Source organism: Cyprinus carpio, chromosome A14 (assembly GCF_018340385.1).
Source record: "Cyprinus carpio isolate SPL01 chromosome A14, ASM1834038v1, whole genome shotgun sequence".
NCBI lineage: Eukaryota > Metazoa > Chordata > Actinopteri > Cypriniformes > Cyprinidae > Cyprinus > Cyprinus carpio.
In genome coordinates, this window is record NC_056585.1 from 21,422,335 (window position 1) to 21,436,529 (window position 14,195).

At 35.9% G+C, this 14,195-nt stretch overlaps 1 protein-coding gene across 1 annotated transcript in view; it reads left to right on the forward strand.

The window, feature by feature from the left end:
- LOC109077449 (actin binding LIM protein family, member 3) overlaps window positions 1-14,195 on the forward strand; it is a 51,943-nt gene that overhangs the window by 31,615 nt on the left and 6,133 nt on the right. The window contains 10 exon segments of the mRNA XM_042770202.1: window positions 188-314; window positions 901-994; window positions 4,000-4,087; window positions 6,010-6,068; window positions 6,164-6,235; window positions 7,756-7,902; window positions 8,596-8,625; window positions 8,842-8,971; window positions 10,283-10,381; window positions 10,713-10,763. Coding sequence (XP_042626136.1) covers window positions 188-314; window positions 901-994; window positions 4,000-4,087; window positions 6,010-6,068; window positions 6,164-6,235; window positions 7,756-7,902; window positions 8,596-8,625; window positions 8,842-8,971; window positions 10,283-10,381; window positions 10,713-10,763 — 897 coding nt within the window.

Genomic DNA, 14,195 nt, shown 5'->3' on the forward strand with positions numbered 1-14,195 from the left:
CATACATCATATGCTGGCCTACATAGCTCAACAGTGTATTTCTGCTAACTTAACCTCAATACTGATTTATTGATTTGTAATTCATGTGTTTTTTATAAACCTGTCAAGGCCGACTGGACACAGGAAAGACTTTTGATCTTTAAGTTCATTATATAACCTCTCTTCCCTTCCTTATGGCTCTTTGTAGAGTGTGCAGGTTGTAAGGAGGAGATCAAACAGGGTCAATCTCTGCTGGCGTTAGAGAAACAGTGGCACGTGAGCTGCTTCAGGTGTCAGACCTGCGGCCTGGTCCTGACGGCCGAGTACATCAGCAAGTGAGTGACACTCCTTCTGTTGACCTGCTGGCTTTCTTTCAGCCACACATTGTGTTGCACAAAGCAGCCTATTTCTTGTGTTTGTATCCAGATTAATTAATTTGCTTCCAGTAATAGGTCTATGTATCATTGGTATATGTGGATATAAAATATGTGGATAAATGTACAATTCAATTTAGAATCAGAAATTTGTGTGGACACTTTTTCACTGTATATACATTACCGTTAAAAAGTCATGTGACTCGAATAATGGTGTTAAAAATAAATATAAAAAATATTAAAATAGTTATTTGAAATTGTAATGATATTTCACAATACTAGATTTTTCATCAAATAAATGCAGATTTGTGAGCATAAGAGACTTCTTTCAAAGATATTAAAAGTTTTACGGACTCCAAACTTTTGAACGGTAATGTGTATGTGTATAAGAAGGTGCTCCTGTTGGGGACTTTCATGAGAATAATAATAATAATAGATTCACAAAGGTTATAGTTTTTCTGGTTTTGCAAAATCTAAGCACCTGTATTTTATTTTTGGTAATAGTATAAGAATGTATTAATTCATGTGAGTCTTAATTTGCATGCAGAGACGGCGTTCCTTACTGTGAGTCAGACTACCATGCCCAGTTTGGGATAAAGTGTGAAACATGCGACAGATACATCAGTGGACGTGTGCTGGAGGTGAGTCTACATCCAATCACAGGACCAGTGTCCAATGGATCCCCCCCCCCCACCCCCAACTCAGACTGACAGCCCAGGAACCCCCAATACAGAAGTTAAATCTGCCTATGATAACATCTTATTATTAACAATAACAAATATTATACCTTAAAATGCAATTTAAGAAATAAATACCTTTTATTATCAAGGATGCAGTAATTAAGTTACTTTGATTAAGTTGAGTTATACCTGAAAAGAACATGAATTGATGGATGAAGAAGTCCAGACAGACAGGGGAATTAAACCACCATTTGAAGCACCCTTCCCTCAGAAATCCCTCACTTTTTTCTCTCTCAGTCAGAACACTTTCACCATTTATGGTTAACAGATGGCAAAAAAATACACCTTTGAGAGACTAGTAGAGGATAACGGTTTGAGAGAATAAACAAGTAAGGAAAGCATCACAGTTATTGCTTCTGCTTGCCTGTTGCAAATGGAGCGCTAAACGTTTAGGCTCTTTACCACTGTTTCAATGGGTAGTTACTGAAAGAATGAATGATCGAGCTAATGAAGAGCCAGTGGGTTGCCCTGTCTTAAGTTTTCCTCTCCTGTGGCTTGTACTAATATTCTGGCCTTTGACGCTTCATAAGCAAGTATGATTATTTTGGCAGGCACCCTTTTTATTGTTGACTTGCTATATTCTGAAACTCCCGAGTAGGGTTGTGGAGTCATGGAGAGAGAGACAGAGAACGTGAGAGACTTTGAGTAATGTGACGGTCGCAGGAGAAGAGAAAGATGATGAGGTAGTTTACATACTAATAAGAAAGGAGATAATTTGACAGCCGAGAGTTCCAGAGTTGATGAAGCTTAATGCTAATACACACGCATTTGAATGAGATGTGTGTGTACTCACACATACAAACTCGTTCCTGTCGCTCTGATTGCTCTTATCCCAGTCTGAGTGGCTGGTGTGAAGTGCTCTGTGTTCCAGCGAGAGCTCAAGTCAGTTATTTATAGCTAGTGGGACACAGGCTGATTTATCTTTATCTGCCTGTTTGATTTGCACTCATTCCCCTTAGGAGACACCTAGTGATACCACATGCCTCTGAGCATTTAGAAGCTGACAGCTTGCTGATTCCTGGAGCAATGACAGCATACACTATGTCTCTAGTTCATAAACTGGCCTTCTTTCGCCACCTGCTCTGTGCCTCCTCTCCACTATCCCCCTTTCTTCTCTGGGCTTCCTAATGAGACAACATTTGGTGTATTTGCAGTGTTTGTCTATAAATAGCAACTGTCATACTAGTCTAAGTACTTACATTTTACATACATAATGGGCAGTTATTTTGTTGGTCTTTATTCTTCTAATGTAGATAGTTCCAAACAAAGTCACAAAAGAATAAGTGATTTTGTCTCCATTTGACCATTTAGTGTTTTTGAACAGTTCATTTGAGTGAATGATTCAAATGACTCACTGAAGACAGTCACTTGATTTGTTCCTGAATAAGTGTTTTGAACAAATTATTTGAGTGACTGATTAAACGACTCATTCATAAAAACAGTCACATGATTCATTGTTAAATTAATCAGTTTTAAATGAATCAGTTGAGTGAATGATTCAACTGACACTTTCATGAAGACAGTCACGTTTCATTCCATATTAATTAATCAGTTTTGTATGAATCAGTTTAGTAAGTGATTAAATGGTTGAGTGACATATTCAGGAAGACAATCATATGTTTTGTTCCTGAATTAATGCATGTTTTTAATTAATCATTTGAGTGACTGATTCAATGACTCATTCATGAACACAGTCACATGTCTTGTTTCTCAGTGAATCAGTGTTTTGAACAAATTGTTTTAGTGGCTCATTCAGTGATTAATTCATAAAGACACATTTTGTTGCTGAATTATTTCCAGTTAATTAGTCTTGAACCAAGCCAAGTGAATAAATGATTAAATGTCTTGTTTACAAAGTCACATGTGTTGTTCAGATTTGAATCAGTCAGTTGAGTGAATGATTAAATAATTGAATGATTCATTCAGAAACACAATTTGTGTAGTTCCTGAATGAATCCCTATTTTTGAGCAAATCAACTGAGTGAATGATTCCAATGACTCACTTATAAAGACAGTCACTTGTCACCACCTACTGGTGTAACAACATAAATACAAACTGTGAGGTTAAGTTAATGTTGTATAATTTTAATTATAATACATAAATGCCTTTTTACACCATTCACTTAGGGGACATTTCTGTTCAATCTAATTTATCCCCTTTCCTCAACTAGAACTCTAAACAACCAGTGTAAATATATATATATATATATATATATATATATATATATATATATATATATATATATATATATATATATATATATATATATATATATATATTTGTTAATTATCTGCAGTTCCATAAACAAGCTCATATTTTTTTTTACTGGCCCAGGGGAACAATTCTCTCAATTACTGATTCTTGGCACTGAAGAATCTACGTAATCTTTAAATGTGTGTACGGTGAGCAAGAGAGTCATTAAACGTCTGTTGAGATGAAATGAGTCTTGAGCAGTATTAAAACAGCAGAGGAGTGCTCTGTTGCTTAATATGGAGGACACTATTGAGACAAATATATGTTTACTGTGTTTATTGTGCTCATGATAATGGGTTTTACAGGTGGAGCACTTGCATGTATGCGCTGTACATGTTTTGAAATCTTTTAGAGCATCCTATAATATGAAAGTGACGTGCAGCCAAGTATGGTGACACATACTCAGAATTCATGCTCTGTATTTAACCCATCTAAACTGTACATACATACATACACACACACACGGAGCAGTGGGCAGCCATTTATGCTGCGGCGCCCGGGGAGCAGTTGGGGGTTTGGTGCCTTGCTCAAGGGCACCTCAGCCGTGGCATTCCCAGCCCGAGACTCGAACCCATAACCTTAGGGTTAGGAGTCATACTCTCTAACCACTAGGCCATGACTTCCCCTAATATGTTCTTATTCTTCTGTCCAGGCTGGAGGGAAGCACTACCACCCCACTTGTGCTCGCTGTGCCAGGTGTCAGATGGTGTTTATAGAAGGAGAGGAGATGTATCTCACAGGTGAGAAGAGGTTACAGAGGCCAACAGCCGGCACTTTCCATGAATAGGGTGCAAAGAAGGGCTCTGAAACTCTTCCAAATAAGGAAGTGTTTTTTTTTTTGTTTTTTTTTTCAACAAATGGTCAGTGAAAGTTGCTTAACTTTCAGAAAATAGTGATTGTCATCCTCAAGTGGTCAAATTACAAATTATATGAGCTGTTTTATTTTCTATTCATTTTCTAAGAGCTTTGCAATTACTAAAATGTGGAAATATGTCAAACTATAGTTACAAAAAATTGTAACAATGAACATTAAAAATACATAAATATGTAATATAATATAAAAATATATAATATATTTAAAATTAAGATTTCTAAAATGAACAAATAAACTTTATGGAATGAGATAACATCAAAATTGAATGAGTTAATATACCTGATGTACTGCAATGTAGAAAGTGTCCAAATAATTTAAAAGTAATATTATTTTTTGAGGGGAAATTGGGCATATTGGAGCCTTCCATAATGTGTATACAATAACATGAGAAATCTCAAATGTCTCAGGTGCCTATGGGATTTGCATTGATGAGCAAAGATCTTATGTCCCAGACAACTGAACACACAAAGTAAAAAGCAGGCACTCATTGACACTGTACAGAGAAGTAAGAGTATGAAATTAAAGTGACTTTAGGAGATTTTTTAACTTTTCATTACACACTTTGGCAATTCTTCTGAGAAACCTTGTGAAAGATGTTTTCTGAAATGTATGAAAGATTAAAATGTTTTTTTTTTTTTTTATTCTGTAAAGTAAGTTACTCAAACAAAATTATGAAATTTAATCATGTTTTTGTTTAGAAAAATAATTGAGATATTCATTCACAAGTTCATCCTTGTGACAGAGCAGATGAGCACTTTGCTAATAAAAGAGCTCTTTATGGAATAATCCATGACAATTTTTCAATATAAGCTTTAGTTCCAGACCATCATGAACAATATGCAAGATTCATGTGGGAGATAAATGCTGTAGAGAGACTTATATGAAGAAACTCATCTTGATCCATCTTAATGCTCCATTCAGTAGAGTTCCTCTGTAAAATTGTGTGATCGCTCATATGACTTCTAGTGCCAGTGGCTGGCGAACATTAGAATGCACCGCAGGTCTTTCTCTGTGTTTGTCTGTTCTGTTTCACGTTCAGCATTGAGATTTGTAAGTGTGTTACAGGCTAGCGAACACGTCTCGAGGTAAATGCATTTAAAAGCCAGCAGAGCCAGCCGTCAGCACATTACTATCATGCAAAAAGAGAGAGGTACATAGGGAACAAGAAAGGGAGAGAATGAGCCAGGCAGAGACAGAGCATCAGATTAAAAACCCCATCAATTTGAAATTAAAATAACATAGTTGAATGAATGCACTCTGGCCTTTCTTCTCATAGAGTTATTACATTAAATGTATTTGCCTTAGCTTGAGTTATCCATCTGCTTCCAAATCTCAAACTCACCACTGAGGTCAGGAGGAATGTGATTGGCAGGTACTGTAGGTCTAAAATGCCAAACTGAATAAAATTTACAATAAAAATCTCATAGTGCAAGTCCACCAGGAACATTTTCTTCAAAATATTTTGAAATACTATTATAATTTAACATGCTAGTGAAATGTTTTATTAGTATAAATGTTGAAACTGTGATAATCTTTAAACAGCATTTATTTGAAATATTTTGTAAAAATGTAAATGTCTTTACTGTCACTATTGCCGATTTAATGTGTCCTTGCTACATATATATATATTACTGATCAACTCAAATCCATGTGGTTTAATCTCATAATCCCATATTTTCATGTCTTAAATCAAGTCATTTTAAGGTGTCTTGAATGAACACATGGCTGGATTAGAAGTTTTATGTGCTGTATCTAACATTCTCGTCTTTGTTTGGCTGTGTTTCGCAGGTTCAGAGGTGTGGCATCCTGTGTGTAAACAAGCATCTCGAGCAGAGAGGAAACTCAGAGTAAATGTCTTTCTTTTTTTTTTGTACAGTTACACAAGATGCCTGCAGATCTCACTCTGAAGCTCCTCTGTTTTCTTCTTTATTTTATTTTACAGCTCAGGCGCACATCAGAAACCTCCATCTCTCCGCCAGGCTCTAGCATTAGTTCACCCAGCAGAGTCATCTGTGTAAGTAGACATGAACTGTCCAGCTCGAAAGGAAACAACAGATCTGTAAATGACACAAAATCAGAACATTTGATTTTTAAATTATGATCATTTTTGTCATTGTTTTGACATAATGTGTTCATGTTAATGATAGGTACAAGTTAAAGGGACAGTTCACCCAAAAATGAAAATTCAGTCATCTTTTATTAACTGTCATCATGATCCAAATCTGTTTGACTGTATTTCTCTTTTGGAACACAAAAACACACAACAGTTATGACCAAATTACCAAAATTGATTATATAAATAATGACATAATGTCCAATTTTGAATTAACTGTTCTTTTATTGTTACAATGTAAAAGAAAAAGTTTGGGGTCAGTAAGGTTTTTTTTTTTTTTTTTAAAGAGAAGGAGAGAGAAAATAATACTTGAGCTTTAAGTTTTAGTAAAGACTTTTATAATGTTACAAAAGTTTCCTATTTCAAATAAATGCTGTTCTATTTCTTAGTATGGTAGAAACCAAGAAAAAATGTGAGCATCACAACTTTTCAACATTCATAATAATAAGAAGAGTGAATGATTGAATTAATAAATGAACGAATGAATTCTGAAGGATCATGTGACACTAAAGACTGGAGTAATGATGCTGAAAATTGAGCTTTGCCATCACAGTAATAAATTACATTTTGAAATATGTTAAATTTGAAAACAGTTAATTTAAATTATAATAATATTTCACAATATTACAGTTTTTACTTTGTTTTTGATCATATAAATGCAGCCTTGCTGAGCATAAGAGACTTCTTCCAAAACCATTAAAAAATCTTGGTAACCATAAACACTGGATTGGTAGTGTAAAGTGCCATGAAGATTTCTGTGGTTTCTCAACTAGTACATCATGGCACTTGAAAGTTTCAGGTTTGATTTTCAGAGAATGCATGAACTGATAAAATGTATAGCTTGGATGCACTGAAGGTTGCTTTGGATTAAAGCATCTGTCAAATGCATAAATGTAAGTATTATTGGCCATCCCAAGATGGATGACTCTCGTGCTTGAGTTCATTGGCTTGTTCATAATGTGTTTGCGTGCGTTCTGCAGTGGTGCAGTCATTAACATCACATGTGGAATTAAAGGCCGGCCCGAGTGTGTAACCTTTGTGCAGTGTGTGTGTGATTGATGTATTCATAAGGCATTGTAAGCATATGCGCTGTCAAGCCCTGCAGCTCCATACTCTGCTGAAGGTCAAGCGTGAGATGAGATTCATATAGAAATGAAACCTTAAAATACTATCTGGTATCATTGGTAACTTCAGTTTGCATGTTATGTTTTGTAGCATTTATTGGCTATGTTACAGTTTCAATCATGATCTCAATTGTATTCTAACGGCACTTGCTTAAAAGTGCACCAACTAGGCTTATTCCCACACTTAATTGTGTTGTTAATGTTGTCGTTGCCTGTCATTATTGCTGTTTTTTCTAGGCCTGCTCATTGCATTTGACGTGTGAGTGTGTGTATCTGTCATGTGTCCCTCCTCCTCAGGCAAAAATGGAGAACGAGATCCTTTATTACAAAGACTTGGCGGCGCTACCTAAGGTTAAAGCCATTTATGAAGTGCAGAGGCCAGACTTCTGGTCCTATGAGCCAAGTCACAGATACTGCTCCGATGACAGGCTCAGCTTTGGGGAGGTACTGCCCTAGAGGACCACTAGAGCCACTCTGGGTCAACCTAGCATGTCTCCCCCTGTTACCGAATCTACTGGCCTGGTCCTAGCCGAGCTTAGCTTTGAGTATCTCATCTATGTTGCATCCCTTTACTGGCTGTTTGCTTTTTTTTTTGCTGAAGCACTATGTTGTGCCTTTCTCCCACTATTAATAGTGAATATGAGTGCTTTTGGTTGAGCCACCTTTCTTTAGTTTGCTTTTGGAAAGCTCTCTGAAAAATGCTAGTGATTTGTGTGATGTTGCTTAAAAGGACAGTTCACCCAAAAATGTGCAATTCTATAATTTACTACCACCTCATATGTTTAGCAGAATGTCAATGCTGCTCTGTTTTTTAAATTGAAGTGAACAGTGACCACAAGCTACTTAATAATTTTGTTTGTGGTAGATAGAAGAAAAATCATAGAGTTTTGAATGACATGAGAATCATGTATAGTTGGGTGAACTATCTCTTGAATTTATGTTTGCTGAGTAGATGATGTTGAGTTCTTCAGTTCTGCAGGAGATGCAAAGTAGGTTGGTCTGATCACAGTGGCTCCTTAACCTCCATCCTCATGCTCTTTTCACTCCCCTTACACATTAGATGTCATGGAGGAAGATACTGAAGGTTTATCTCTGATGCACTGTTGTACTCACTCACTCCTTTTTTTGTCTCCACAGTCTTTGGGCACACTCTCCCCTTATTCTCAGGTAAAAGTTTTGACTCAGATTTACTGTGTTAAGTCCACAGCAATATATTTTGCAAGCAAGTTATCAATCTGTCTAAAGTAGATTTAGCACGTAAGTGTGTGATTAAGTGTTAAATTGACAGTTGTTGCTTTATAAATCGTCATGAATCATCTTAGTAAATGAAAATGAGAGATTCTCACAGACATAGTTATGAATAATGGCATTTTATGTGACTAGGACATGTATGACAGTATGGACATGAGGATAAGAAGATCCTCCAGTCCGGGGTACATAGACTCCCCCACCTACAGCAGACAGGGCATGTCTCCCATCATGCCTCGCTCTCCACAGCACTACTACAGATACGGTGAGTCACTGCTGCTGAGCAGAAACAAAAAACACACTCTCATCCCTGATTTATGGGATGCTCGTGTAACCAGCTTGCGGCTTCATCAGAAAACTATGCAAGTTGACCAGCATTTCTTGCTGGTAAACAACATGTATAGTGGACCAGCATTAACCAGCTTGAATCAGCATACTGGTTTAAGCTGGTCTTTTCAACAGAAATGGCTTGAGAACTATACTGAGTATGCAGTATAGTGGGAAATATACTATATAATTCTTGTATTGCCTGTGTACATAAAATTGTGGTTTGCCGTTATATAACAAGGACATAGCAAACACTCTCAGAAAAAAGTGCAAAACCTTTTTCAAGAGTATTGTTACTGGGGCATTACCCTTGCATTTAGGTACTGATATGTACTGTACATTTTAGGTACTGATATGTACATTTAAGGTATCAGTATGCATCCTTTACGGGTAAATAAGGTACAAAGGTTTACCTTTTGAAAAGGTACCACTCCAGTACAGCTTTTGTATCTTTTTTATGAGAGTGTAGTGACTGATGTTGAGTACTGATAGTGATTTTAAAGTCAGCATGAAATGATATTCACAACCGATTTTACCTCTGTAATGTGACTTATTAACAAGTAAAATGGGACGTTCAGTGACAAAAGAGAAAAGAGAAGTGCTATTTTAGTATTATTTATATACTATTATAGTATTTATACATATTTTGAAGTAGCTTTTTTTTTTTTACATATTTTCAGTTTTCATTTTAGTTTTAGTAATTTTCTGATGTTTTAATCATTTTATAATTTTTTGTATTTCTATTTATCTTTCAGCTTTATTTCAATTAACGGGAATATATTTTAATTAATTTAGTTAGCAATATCAACACTGGGAAAGACAGTACTTTATTCATCTGGCATTGATTGGATCTTAAAGTTGTGATGTCACCCAAAAGTTATTAAATTTTGATGAAATACATTTTTTTTTAATAATAAGATTATGATGAATTATTTACAACAAGAGCACAGTAAGAGATTTCATGTTGACTTTAACCAAAATAAGCTTTATAGGCTTTTTATGTGGGATATGTTTGGCTGTTATTTGGGAGTGTGTACCGCCATTCCACCCACATCCTATGCACCCCTCTGTTTGGCACAGTATGTCTTTTCTTCTGTTTTGAAATGCATACTGTCCCTGCCTGGCTAATCTTGGATCATTGATCTGATGATCGCCGGTGTGATGATTGAATGTGTGTGGTTAGGGCGCACAGGAAGTGTGCACTCATGCTCTGGTTCTGTTACTGTCATTGGCTTGGGGCTTGCTACAGGCACTGAGAGTGGCAGAAGTTCACCCTATTACAATCAGCTAGATGCCCGGTCCAGCACACCCACCACAAACCCAGCTCCCAAGCATTTCCATGTGCCAGGTAGGCCAGGCCTCGACATTCACCTCATTGGCTGCTTTCATCATTATCATATTCATCCAGCAGTAAATATGAATATAAATTAAAGTGTCGTTAATGAATCAAAGTCTCTGTAACTGTTGAATCTGTCTATGCTATACATCTATAATGTGGCTGTACTCCTTTTATGTGTTTTCTTCAACCATTCCACTCTCCTCCACCTTACCCTAAAGGTCCCTGGAAGCCTGAAAAGGAAGAACAAAAAAGCATTTCCTGCCCGTTTACTTTGCTTTCTTCTGCCTGTCACTTACATTCTCCTCCATGTTTTATTTCTAATCTCTCCCTTTCTTCTCAGCCACAGGGGAGCCCAACATCTACAGGAAGCCTCCCATCTATAAGAGACATGGTATAGTGTACTCGGCCTGCTCTGGCCTGTTTTCCCTCACACTCAGTCCTGAGGCTGTGGTGGGCTCATGGGAAAGATGTGTCTGATTAGTGTTAGTGTCCTCCATTGCTGTCCTCCAGCAAAACCCTTTAGTCTAAAAATACTTTAAGAGAAGTAGTATGCAATGCAATTAGGAACAAAAACAGCTCATTTAGTATATACCATGGTACACATGTTAGAAGTAGCCTAATACAGTTGCAAGAACACGTATGTGAACCTTTTTGGATTTAACTAGTATTCTATATAAATTGGTCATTGAATTTGAATAGATGAATACAGTTTGCTTAAACAAATAGTAGATAAACTATTATACATCTTCAGCGAACCAATGCAAAATAGAAAATGTAAATACTTTATATAAAATAAATGCTTTTATATAACTACCACATTTTCTATAATTGCAGATCTGCAATGGTCAAAATAAGTTGTGCCTATTTGTTTAAGCAAACTGTGTTTATCTACTATTTTATGACCAATATATTAAGAAATCCATATAAAACAAAAGGATTCACATTCTTTATTTTTTTGGAACTGTATGTCTTAGGTAAAAAAAGGATAAGAAATTGTCCTTTCTGCTCAATCATCAGAGTGCATCATGCTTTCCATTTCTTGCATGACAGAAGAATGTAGAACTGGCACGAGCGCATCCTTGCTTCTACAGGAGGATGATGAAAAAAGGATGAGGCTTGCTGAGGCATGGTTAAAACTGGCCATGTCCCCCCTCTGCTTTAGATCAGCTGGGAAGTGGCCGCATTAGATGCCACAGAGAAGCCCCACTGAAGTTATGCTCAACGTATGCTCAACCCTGTTGAGAAACCGCTGTTAGGAAGGCAAACCTGTTTAAGCATGAAATGAGCAAGCGTGAAAGTCTAAACATCCTACAGTAGTTCACAGAGTTCAAATGGCAGCCATATTGTTTCTGATAACACACTGAATGTTACATGTACTGAAGGGACTTGGTGGCAAATCCTTTGATAGATTGTTGTTTATGTGCATATCTTTGTCTGTTCATTCATAAATTTACAATCTCACAACTTTTTGTCAAGTACATTGGTTAATATGTCCTCAAAATGCCATGAACTCTAACCCCTTTAACTCAACAATAGTAATAGTACATCTTTCCCTTAACTGCATGTCTGTGTGTGTGTATTTATATGTGTATATTCTGTATAAATGTGCATTACAGGCTTGTGCCATTTTCCATATGATTAATTATTATCCTTGTTTTTGATTATAACAAAATAATAAATAATAACATTATACCTGATATATTTTAAAGGTAATAAAGTGGGTTTATGGTTTCAACATTAATGATTGTATCTGGGCTCAACAGTTCAGATTTTTTTTGCCATGCCAATGTTTTCACCCCACCAAAAAAGTTATGTATTTTAATGTAATCCAGAAAAATATTATTTGATACTTGATGTATTTTTTGTCAGAACCAAAAATAATAATAATCAGTGTGTGTTGGAGTAGCACATTACAAGTAACATAATCAAGATTGCTAAACATGTTACTACTTGCATTTACAATGAAATAAGTAACGCAACTTACTTTGTTTTCCCATTTATTCACTGAAATAAATAATATCACTTTTGGTGTGAAAGGGTCCTTACAGTTACCCAAAATAGAACTTTAGTGTTTTTTTGTTATTAAAAAAACAAATAACCACGCCCAACCCAGATGACAAAAAGTAACGCAAAAGCAATGTAGAGCAATACTTGCCAAAAAAATTACTAAGTAATGCATTTAGTTACTTTTTAATGGAGTAACGCAGTATCATAATGTATTACTTTTATTAGTGCTGATTATTCAACACTGATAGCTAGCCTGAAACTATTAAGTCCTGTAATATATACTTTATCTAGTATGAGATATAATCTTTGTCCACATTTTCTTTAGGGGAAATTATGAAAAGGCTTTAAATGTGGTATAGTGTGCAATATTGTGTCAATAATAGTTCTTCCAATACTTGTGTATTTCTATTCTAATAGTTCTGTGCAGTTCTGAAATTTTTTGAGGGATTAAAATCTGTGGAATGAGTTGAAGTATACTAAATGGTTTTAAATGGAATGAAGCGCACTAGACATTTATTGGTTGCTAACAGCATCAAATTAACTAAAATGTTTAAAAGACAAACACATGGCGGGCAGGGGATTTATAGAACTTTGTAGACGATGACCGTTTGAGTTCTTCAAAGCTTCTGGCCGAGATTCTGTGTAGGGAGATTAATTTTGTTTCAGAGTTTTGCACAGAGCTGCACTAATACTGCAGATTTATTTACTGGCCAGTTCAGATACTTGCACAGTCCATCAAGTTATCTCTAAGAAAGGTCAGAACCATCTCTGAGAGCTTGTTGGCTCAGTTTACATTTTGTGTGTAGTCAAGTGAGTATTTGCATGTATCCTCGTGTCACAAGCCTGTAATGAACACTTTACAAGGAATATTTTGCTACCCATATGGTGGATCTGCATTTGTAAGTGAAAAGTGTTGTATTGTTGAAGATGTCTAGCTGTATTTCTGCAGAAGAGGGCATAATGTTGTCATGCAGATAATTTGCTTTTTCTACCATATGGGTACCAAACTTAAAATCTCACTGAAGACTCTTTGGGATTCAAATATTTCTTCCCTTATTCTTTTTTTCCCTTGTGTTTTTTTTTCCCCACAACCACCTTAAAATACAATTTCCTCCACCTCTACTTTCCCTCGGTCACCATTCACTCTGTAAGTATTCTCTCTCCCTGCACATCTGTCAGTCTGCGTTTTGGGTTGTGTGTTTGTTCGATTGATCTCTAGTCCCTTACTTGAATTCCGTCTCTCATCCCTGTGAAGTCTTTTTCATTAGGGATTGGTAATATTCTGTGAGGCCTGTGCTTCTGTATTTGTGTTGAATCTTCTTGTGTGTGTTGTTTTATATGGATGGGAGTTCAGTGCTGTTTTTGACTGGTTTTGCTTTAGATTTGAAAGACATTATATCAATATCTGTGTCGTTTCTAATAATACAAAGAGTTTAACAATGTTTTCTGTGCTTATTCAATACCTCATTTATATAAATACAGATGCTTAATATTGAGTGTTGTGGACTGTGTTTGAAGTCATTTCCTCACATGTTTTGTGAGCATTGCATCTTTCTTTCTTTTTTCGTGATGCCCCCTTAACGCCTAGCATTGCATTAGCATTAGCATTATCTAGGTTGAGTTCCAAAATTTGTCTGTAGTGACTGAATAGAGATCTAGTCTCCCAAACAGAATTTTTAAAATGGATCATTCAAAATGCAAAACAATGTTTTTGACAGGAAAAAACAATATAGCATTATTTTATTTTTGAACAGAAAAAAACTTATCTGCTGTGTTCACCTATATTAAATATTTCCCCTCACCAGTAAATAATGTT